Below are 10528 nucleotides of genomic sequence, written 5' to 3'. Positions count from 1 at the left end.
ATATGGCAATCAAAGCGATATTGATTTATATCAAAATCTATATTAGATAATAAAAAAAACATAAATAACACTTCATATCGATTATAAGGTATCACGTGCTCAATCGTAATCCCTTGTAATTGTTATCTAATCGATATATTTACAACAAAACAAATATTTCATTGTTACGATGCTTACTCATAACTAAAACATTTTTTCTTTGTTAACTATCATATAGCGATAACATCTTTCGATAATATCTACAGGATGATTATATATTCCTTTCACAATATTCGTTAGGTTATAAAGTGACAACCCTAAATATCACATCACTATTTAAGTCAGAACTAGCTTAAAATCTTTCAAGGTCGTTCACCTAAATGCAGCATGTTTCTTTTACATGTAGAGAAAAGCGAAAGAGTGGTCATTCATAAATATTTTTTCTACACATAATATTACGATTTATAAGAATATTAAAAGTTAAAGCCAACTTAAAAAGGCACGTTCATATAAAAGTTAAATAATTAAAAAAAACTACGATCTGTCGACAACTGACAATCCGTTAATCAGAGATCTGTTGCTAAGAATCACTCGTCCATAAGCCCTTGTCTCTCGGAGACCTCATTACGTATGCCACGATGAAGCACCAAGCAGCGAGCCCGCATAAAACTTTCGCATCACGTACTATACGAAATTCCAGCAAACGACCGACAAGTTACTCTATGCCCTTATCGCCACAGAGTAGTTAATTAAAACCAGTAGTTCCACATCCTATATTTTTACCCGAATGAGCCAATGGGTATTATTATTCGTATTTGGTTATAAATTCCATTCCGAAGACTTACCGATTAAGAAAAAGTGCATTCGCATCGAAGTGATTCCATAACGAACTTCAAAAATGTACTGTAGCTTAAACGCCTGACCCTATTTTGTTCTTCCTTAACGTAAAAACGCTACAGAAATGTTTTTTTAATCAACAAATAGTGTTTTTGTAACGCGCAATGTTGTAACAAATCTTAGAACTAAACAATCTGCAAATTCACAAGTCCAAATACCACAACTTTAGTTCTCCATGAATACATCAGTCTTCCTTACAACTTTTGTTGCAATCTCATAGTATCGTATGTCCATAAAGTTTTGACAATACGCCTTCGCTCATATATTTTGTACAATGTCTCTTTTGAAGGAAAGTTACAAGAGTTGGCATAAAGGCATGCTTCACAAGGCTCAGTTCTCTTCCTGGTTATTATACAGTATGCTCTTCTATAAAATGCTTATATAGGGTGATAAGCAACTAACAATTTGTCTTCAATTTATCAGCACTGAATCTTCAGTGTAATTGGTTTTAAAAATAGCAATGACTATATATTTACTGCAGAAGTGAAAATTCATGGTTAGACTTCCTGGTCTATGCAACACACATCAACTATGTTTTGTTTTGAAAATGACTACACTAATTTAATTCTACGAATTATTAAAATTACCTATTCATCGCGATAAAGAATTTATTTCGCTATTCAAACGTATATTAGTGTAGTAATGTCTCGGAATATTATAAGGTGCGTGGCAGAAGGCCGTCCAGTAAACTATGCAGGTTTCAGCGCAACAGGTCGCCAGTTCGGTGATTGTTAGCTAACGGCGCCTCGCAAACCGGATCTGATCTGTTATTATTTATCCATTGTGTTCATTGGTTACAACTAGTTTTATCGTACTCTAGGTAGCAGCAATGTCGGGGAGAGTAAAACTGTGGGTTCCCACTGTTACACCTGTACTGTAACAATGTTTTAATACGACAGTGAAAGTCTACGATAAATTTTAAAAGTATCAAAACTGTAAACGGCTTATCGTAATTTCTTTTTGCAATATGAATCGTCAATCTATACATATCTTTATCATTGTCACTAAAGAGGATATATATATTTTTTAGACATCTTAAGTCTTAGTTTTAAAATATAGTATGGAAGACTGGAGTCTTAGGTTTCCTAATCTTGCACAATATCTTAATATAACAAAATTATTCACTGACATCATACGACTAGGTTTACGTCATATGCTCAAACTTAGCGGAACTCCGAATGTAGGATTCAATTCAGGCATTAGTGATTAATGCATGTTTTTATTTTTAAAACATCACGCAGAATATTCTAACAGATGATTCAAAGGTCTAGCTACGTTCGGGTAAAATTGCCAAGGGAAATCTCTCGACATCAAATTATGATGAAATTTATAAATTCTGTTTTATGCCCGGCTGACAGGAGAATATGATTTTTCACAGATAAATCTTACTAGTATTATAAATGTGAATGTTTACATGGATGGATGGATGTTTGTTTGAAGGTATCTCCGGAACGGCTGAACGGATCGCGACTTTTATATCCGCGCGGACGGAGTCGCGGGCGACGGCTAGTGTACACTATAAACGTGGAGATGTCAGTTTTCAATTTCAACGTGTGAATTATTCGATTATCTTCCTATGTCATATGGGTGGAGTCCAACAGATTTTTGGCCAACATGGGATTGGTTTTTAAAATTTTAAATTACTATCGTTCAATTTCGCTATATCTGCATAGCAACAACAGAAAAACAATGCTATTCCAGTATACATTTTAATAAATTTTAAGGGTCTGAGACAATTATTTGGAGCGTGCTTGGACGACCTAGTTACGCTACGCTCCGGGCGCGACCTCTGATAATGACAGTGAGGCGGTAGGGGTGTGCTTTAAACGCATTATAATTGAGACCCACAACTCACAATTCAGCGTAATGACCGTTTTTTAACACGTAAAACGAAAAAGCAAAGAAAATAAGTATTAGTAGTATGTTTTGAAAGACAAATTCTGTAATATATTTGTAGATGATATTCAGTTGTTTTTTTTTTATAAGAGAAGGGGGCAAACGAGCGGCGGGAACACCGAGGTGATCAACGAAACCCATGGACATCTGCAACACCAGAGAAACTGTAGATGCGTTGCCGGCCTTTAAGGAAATGGTATGCTCGCTTCTTGAAGGTCTCTAAGTCCTATTGGTTTGGAAATACCGCCGAGGACAGACCGTTGTGGAACGGTTGTTTTTACAGGGTTTTTTTTTCACATAATAGAATTAAAACAAAACAATAGAAAAGAAAAGCCAATGGTAACCAACGTCTATAATTTTCTGATAGCATCATAAAAAATCTATTTGTTATTATTATAATCTAGGAAAGTTTACACGACCAGAAATACGAAACAGACTTCGATAACGAGTTTATTATCCAATCAAGTTTCGATCTGAACAGTTTACCTTTGCGAGAGCGTCTGTACCGGAAACACAGGTTTTCTAGAAAATCTCTCATCGAGAAAAATTATACTTTTATTACAGCTATATCTGAACAACCAATATGATAGTAAAAAGTGCCTTCGCCGACATTGGTTGCAATAGACTCAAATAATTCTACCAACCAAATACGAAAATAGATTTGATTTTCTTCGTAGCACGATGGTAATCACGTGCCGTAAGTACTAAAGACGCGTGTGCAAGAGAAAATAGTCGGGCCACAAAGTCGGAGGGCGTCATATGCAGGTTTTATTTGGGATCAAATCTTAAATTGTAAAAATATTTAACATATTTTTTTAAAACCAAAGGGTGGTAAATTAACAATAAGCAATCACTTGGAATTATAACGTCAATGAAGTGACCACTGCCCAAAAATCACATTGGGCTGATTGATTTTATAGATTCCATTGGCCGTATTGAAAACACCAAAAAAATTACAGAATGGACAAAGGATAGGATGTACAGAAAAAGTATAATCCCCTTTTTTTAAACATTGATTCCTATGCTAAATCCACTTATCTAACTCATTCTTTCCTTTTTGAAAAGAGTGAGAGGGCAAGAGAACAAAAACAATTGAAGGTATTTATTTACTAGAGTGAATTCACCAATAAAATGCTACAGATTTTATTTATTCTTATAAATTTATTAGAAAACCACCCATATGATTAGATAGCCAGTATCAAATACACATATTGACTCTTTTAAGAGAACCTCTTTTCATTCTATAGTTATATTGCTATATTAAGAGAACATAGAGCAACATACAAAATGCTAGCAACTGAATAGGCATTCTGTGTTAAATCAATTCAATGGTATCAAACAAGAGAGATCTATTAACATGCGACATGATTCAAGGCCGGATGAATTATTTAGCCATTTAGAGAGGTGCAGAATTGATATGAAGATATCAAATGTATGAAATTTGCACACTTTTAAATGTAATGCCACTTTTAGTGTGTAATTAAAAAAAACAATGAACTCTTATTAGGATATTTCTCTACATTATGGTAAATTTTTCTTTGCTCATGTTATTGGATATTATTTGACTTAGATGCTAGATTCAGCTAATAAAATAAAATTGCGTAAAATCTGTCTCTCAGTCTTTTCAGTAAATGTTTTTTTTTGTTGACAATGTTTAGTTCTTGAATTGAAATAAGTCTAACAAATGTTTTACACCCATGCTGGGTCAATTGGGTATAACATTAATCTAATGTAAATTTTTAATGATAATGATTGCTATTTTATTGACACAAAGATATACTTCTACTATACTTGTTTTGTCTTCTTTATGTCAGTAGAATCAAATAGGAATAATAATCAAATATATGAAAAATAAAGTTTTTTAATATCTTACTTTCTTTTTCGTGGTCAAAGCCCACAATGACGAAGTAGTCGACGAGCCTGGACATTGCAATCCTACGGCAGCATCCGACAACGGTCACCACAAAAACACTTTGTAATTTTACACCAAATCACACACATTTTATTTCCTCACACATTAGCGGGCCGTTTCGTCAACGATCCGAACTCACATCACTAACACACGATACACTCTAAGGAATGTAAACACTTTCTTTTATCGCCAACGAACGAATTCAATCGACAATTACAAGAATTAAAATGATAGCCCAGATCAAGAGGTTATAACTCAAACACTTATAACGATTACAGGTCAAACTACATTATGTGACTTCTAAATTTTTATTACTTTTAATTTATACCATGCAAATAGAATAAAATCTAGCATAAATGTTGAATTAATCGTCATAAAACTTAATAAATAGACAGAAGTCGTTCCTCGTCATCACAGACTTTGGGAAAAACTACAATCCTACTAAAGTTACCAAAGTATGCTAAATTCAAACAGATGTTGCCATCTTCACAAAAAAATACTACTGACATAAGAGTGGACACAAAAAAGTCATGACAAATATGATCAAAGCGAAGATGTTGCACCTCCGGATCCTAAAGTTAAAGTCACACATAAGCAACCAATACGTTACTTCGTAAATTTCGCTGTGATCACGACCTCGCAAATTGGCGACTGTACTTTAAAAAATCATAAGATGGTAGTCGTTGCATAGTATTTCTATTAGAGTGTGAAACAGCTTGAATTGTATTATTGAGAAGATTGAAAAACAATTTGGTTCCTAATTGACCAATAGGAAATTACATTTTAGGTAGAGAATTCTACTAAAATCATCAGTAATTTTTTACTCGACAGCATTGGAAAGTAATAATGATGTCGAATTCGGAAGAACCCACAAAATGTATTGCTTGTTAGTTGTCTCTTTCTTACAAGTTCAAATCACCTAAAAATTGAATAATCCCGTTATTGGGCGTGTTTTTGTGGACAATGGATGATAAACATAATTTAGTCGGCTTACATGGGAGGACAAACAGAATGTCAAAATAAATATTGATGTTTTATTTTTGAAGAAAGTTAAACATTTTTATATTTTCAAGTGCCAAAGCATGACGGGTTCAAGCAATGATCATAATATAGCTGGGCTGAAGCAAAAGAAAGTTTTCAAAATAATTGTTTTAGGTGATTCTGGCGTGGGAAAGACGTGCCTCACATACCGCTTCTGCGAAGGTCAATTCCTTGATAAATCTGAAGCCACAATCGGGGTAGATTTCAGAGAAAGAACTGTACGGATATGTAACGAGGAGATAAAGGTAAAAAGGATGTCTATAACATAACATGTAATTTAAATTTATAATGAATAGACAATAGACATTATCAAGTATGCAAGCATTTGACTTTAGAAACAGCTGATGCATGTAAACATTAATTGGTTTGTTCGAGTATTTAGTAATTATTTAAAATGAAAAGTCGGTAAAGTTTCAGGACAAGTTTGCCCCGAACACTTTCATTAATGGAAGGTAATATTAATATGTATACAAATGGACTTGTTCCAGCTTCAGCTGTGGGACACAGCGGGACAGGAGAGGTTCCGCAAGTCAATGGTGCAGCACTACTACAGGAATGTGCACGCTGTTGTCATTGTCTATGATGTTACTAAGCCAGAGACTTTTCATGTTAGTGTCACTACATTTTATTACATCTTCATTTTTTTATATTATAAGGTGGCAAACGAGCGAGCGGTCACCTGAAATCGCTAAAATAGCGAAGTGACCGTTGCCCATAGACATATGCAATTGCCTACCTTTAATCGATGGAGGAAAGGATGCACAGAAAGAAAACATTTTCCCTTCCGATGCATCCTCTCATCGGGAAAGTCAACTTCCATATCCCATTCTTTCCTTATAAGAAAAAGGGTGGGAAGGGAAAGAGGACCAAATTAGGCCTCCGTGACGCACAGTCATCAGACGAAACACGGGATTGCTTCCACTTCATGCCTGTCTTCTTTGTGGTCGTGCTATTTCACCAGGCAAGCCGGGCCAATATGTGCGAAGATGTTAAAGCAGGCTCTACCACTGTTGAAACTAACTGATTGATTTATCTTCCGTTAGTTTAGTTCTCACTCCATTAAGAAAGAAGCTGTATTAACATTTGCATGAAATATATTGTGCAAACACAATTCATCCCATCTGCTACTTAAAATTGTTTGAATACTTCACATCAATTACACAAATATCTCACAGAAATACTTGACATCCTGTTATGTGCTTGGCATCAAAACACAAATATACTAATAATAGGACTGCCCTCTAAAACTTAAATAATCAGTTTGTGCTCTTCATTTAGATTCCATCACATATTCTCTCACAATCAGTTTGACTATCACTGACTACTGTATTATCTACTCCAGTCGATAGCAAGCTGGATGCAGGAGGTGGAGTCGCATGGACTGACAGGGGCTCCTCGCGTGCTCGTCGGCAACAAATGTGACTGCGGTACGCCGGAGTCCCGTCTCGCTACTGCTTATGCGCAAAGACTGGCTGATAAACATGGCATGCCTGTGAGTATATTCTAACAGAGAAGACAAAGTGTAGAAGAAGATTGTCATGTAGCTAGCCAATAATTATAGTGACCTGGATGAGATTCCTATGGTCTCTTTTTACGTTAGGAAGAGTTAACAAGGTTATCTGAGTCTGTAATTTGTAGACCTGTGCTGCCCCTTTCAGTCCAGGGCTGTGGGTGGTCACCCAACCATGCCCTAATCTAACGCCTGCCCTGTGGTTAGGAGTAGACAATATTCTATTAAGTTGTTTACTATATATCAACAGTAAAATTAATTGATTTAGATTTATTTTAAAAGTCGAAAACCTACATACTACATATTGTAGTATAATTCTGCCTATAAATCTTGTCAACTTTATATAATAGTGAATAATATTCTTCCATAGCTGTTTGAGACGTCAGCCCTACTGGACAGCGAGTGTGACAATGTGGAGTCAATCTTTATGACCCTCGCACACAAGTTGTACTCCAAGCAACCCCTCAGAGTTGTCAGAGTTGAGGTAAGAATAACCATGTATCACTTTGACTGTATCACCATCTCAAAGGTTGGCAACGCACCTGCAGTTCCTCTAGTCTGATGTCCATGGGCGTCGGTGTACACCTCGGTGTTCCCACTGCTTGTTTGCCCCCTTTTATAAAAAAACAAACAGCATTTTTTACTTCAGCTGTTATTGACAAAAGGTTGGCTTGTAAAATATTCAACTTTTTACTCTCTAATTTTTTAAATTGTCTACATTTTGAATTGAAGATTTACCACTATAAAACTTTACAATGTCAAATTCCTTGACATTAAATCAAAGATGACAAAAAATTAATAGTGGTTTAATGTTTTTTATGTTTCTCTGCTATATATAATAATTTCTAAATTTTCCAGGGTGAACCAGGATATGGTGTGGTGACATTGCCGCGTCAGAGGAAACCTCACATCACCACCGGTACTGACAACTGTCTTTGCAGCTAGGACCGGATTAAGACCATACGAAGATTGTCATCTAGACCATACCAAGACCATGCTCTTGGTATTGTCTACTAAATTACGAAGCTCTCTTTTACTGTCAGAGACATTGCCAATTTTAAAAATTAGTGAATAAGGAAAACTATATTATTATGTCTTAGTTAAAATAATAAATAGCAAAAACAACAACTTTTAATATAAAAGTAAATGTGTTAATCAACTTGAGACTTTAAAATCATATAAACCCAGTTATTTTACTTAAAAAAATGACAAAATTAAAAAAAAACAATACACACTTTCAAGTTGATGACGATTATAATTTCAAGTTGAACTTAAGTTAATTTTATTTGAGAATTTCATTCTAAAAGTGTACATAGTGAAGTTTGAAATTTAAATCTGGCAGCTTGAAAAATTCAGTCATGTCCAACTTAAAGAGCTTAACATCTAAGTACTTGATTAAGTTATGATAAGTTTAAGTTAAGTATTAAATATAAGGTATTTATTCTTTAGTAAGTAAAAAATGTGTTTTAACTTAAATTATTTAAAGCTATAATTTTGCAAATATACATTCCCAAAGTATCAATTAGAAAAGGAAAGAATAATTTCTTTGTATTTTAGTAATTAAATAAACCAACAAATTCAATAATTTTAATTTTTAATGTCATCTTTATAGACTGATAGTTAATATAATAATTAAAAAAACAATATTTTCAACCAAAAACTCGATTAATATTTTAATTGTACCCAAATAATTTAAACCAGTGGTAATAAATTAAACTATATAAGAAAGAAAAGTGTATGCAGCATTTAAAACCAAAATATTTAATTTAATTTGTGATAAAAGATACGCTAGAAAGATAAAAAAATCAGTTCGATAATTTACTTTGATTTCGATTTAATGACAAATATACAGACAGTTGAAACTAAATAAAAGCTTATAAAATTGTCAAATTCATAATTAGAAAGGTTTTTTTGATGAAAAAAGAAAAATTTTCAAAATTTTGTGTAATTCAATTAAATATATAAATGTTTGTTTATTTGTATGTAATTAAAAGATTGATGTGTGAACGCAATATTGAATATATTTTATATTTAAGAGATAATAAAATCAATAAGATGAATTATAAAGTATTGTTACTGAAAACTGTGTTTTATTTTGATGAGAAATCTGAACTGACCTACTGAAATGCATATAAATGTAGAGATAACAATATACTTTTGTACAGATGTTTTTGCAAAACCAAATATCTAACCAAAACTATAATTTATACTAAACACTCAAAATAAGGTGACACAGCATTTGTTAAGCAAGAAAAAAGTCAGAGGTTCCTTTATCTGCATATTACTTATATTATAAATGTTTGGATGTTTGTTAGAAGTTATCTCCAGAACGGCTTCATGGATCTCACTGAAATTTAGCATAGATGTAGAACATAGTCTGGAAGAACACATAGGCTACCAAAGTTTTTTTTAAATCGGCGTGGACGGAGTCGCTCGCGAGAGTAAGTCTTAAATAAGTCAATGAGGTAACTTTAATTATTCATTGTTGTTTATTTGAATCCACCGGAAATGTAGGCAGTTGAAATAGTCTTTTTAAGAAATTTTAAGTCGTTACAATAATTTCTAGACATTTCGCAACGACTCCGTGGCGCAACGGTAGCGCGTCTGACTCCAGATCAGAAGGTTGCGTGTTCAAATCACGTCGGGGTCAAATTTTTTAACTTTTGTTAATTACTTTTTTTTCTTTTATTGATTCAGTTTATTTATGTTAAAAAACGACAAATATATTTAATGTGCTTAAAACATATGAAATTGGTGTAAAATTTCGTATCATATTTAGAAATATTAACATTGAGCTGAAAAGGTATTTAAAAGGAAACAACCATATCATTTTAATTTCGGTAACATTTATTTTAATGATATTAATATTAAGATAAAATCACTTGAAGCATTGGAAACACAAAATACACAACAATTTTGTAAGAAATTATAATATAAATATGAAAAACATCGCAAATATAAACACTGCAGAAATCATAAATAATTCTAACTTATTTAAAATGTGCTACCGAAGTTAATTTTCATATAAATAGTTTGGGTAATCAATAACAAGAGCCATCTATTGGTAAGGAATTAAAACTGGTATTTAAAACAAGTGATAAAATTGCGATCATCAAAATATTATTGTATCTTGTACTCATAAAAAAAAGAAAATCTTTAATTATACTGTTGTGGACCAACATCAAGAAATAATGCGGGTAAATAGCGTTAGATGGCGTTTACATCATATTTTATAGGCAATGGGGACAAAATGCCTTCACTTCAAATTGATTCCATAAAGAACTTCAAAAATA

At 33.2% G+C, this 10528-nt stretch overlaps 1 protein-coding gene and 1 non-coding gene across 2 annotated transcripts; both read left to right on the top strand.

The window, feature by feature from the left end:
- The first annotated feature begins 5679 nt into the window (after window positions 1-5679).
- On the top strand, window positions 5680-8358 carry LOC106120638 (putative Ras-related protein Rab-33). Its single transcript, XM_013316002.1, has 5 exons — window positions 5680-5970; window positions 6214-6333; window positions 7068-7217; window positions 7606-7719; window positions 8094-8358. Exons 1-5 carry the CDS (start codon window positions 5767-5769, stop codon window positions 8178-8180), a joined length of 675 nt encoding a protein of 224 aa, XP_013171456.1. The 5' UTR covers window positions 5680-5766; the 3' UTR covers window positions 8181-8358.
- Window positions 8359-9813: 1455 nt separating this feature from the next.
- TRNAW-CCA (transfer RNA tryptophan (anticodon CCA)) lies at window positions 9814-9885 on the top strand. Its single transcript has one exon. It is a non-coding gene; the product is annotated as a tRNA-Trp (tRNA).
- The last annotated feature ends 643 nt before the right edge of the window (window positions 9886-10528 follow it).

This window comes from Papilio xuthus, unplaced genomic scaffold (genome assembly GCF_000836235.2).
Source record: "Papilio xuthus unplaced genomic scaffold, Pxut_1.1 DF826949.1, whole genome shotgun sequence".
Classification (NCBI taxonomy): domain Eukaryota; kingdom Metazoa; phylum Arthropoda; class Insecta; order Lepidoptera; family Papilionidae; genus Papilio; species Papilio xuthus.
The sequence above is the reverse complement of the archived record's forward strand: the minus strand, read 5'-3'. Positions and strand labels throughout refer to the sequence as shown.

Excerpts from the sequence above, each read along its gene's own strand:
- LOC106120638 (XM_013316002.1), top strand. The coding sequence starts at position 5,767 with ATGACGGGTTCAAGCAATGATCATAATATAGCTGGGCTGAAGCAAAAG. Across the intron at positions 5,971-6,213 it reads TATGTAACGAGGAGATAAAG|CTTCAGCTGTGGGACACAGC; the intron begins GTAAAAAGGATG and ends GACTTGTTCCAG. Across the intron at positions 6,334-7,067 it reads CTAAGCCAGAGACTTTTCAT|TCGATAGCAAGCTGGATGCA; the intron begins GTTAGTGTCACT and ends TATCTACTCCAG.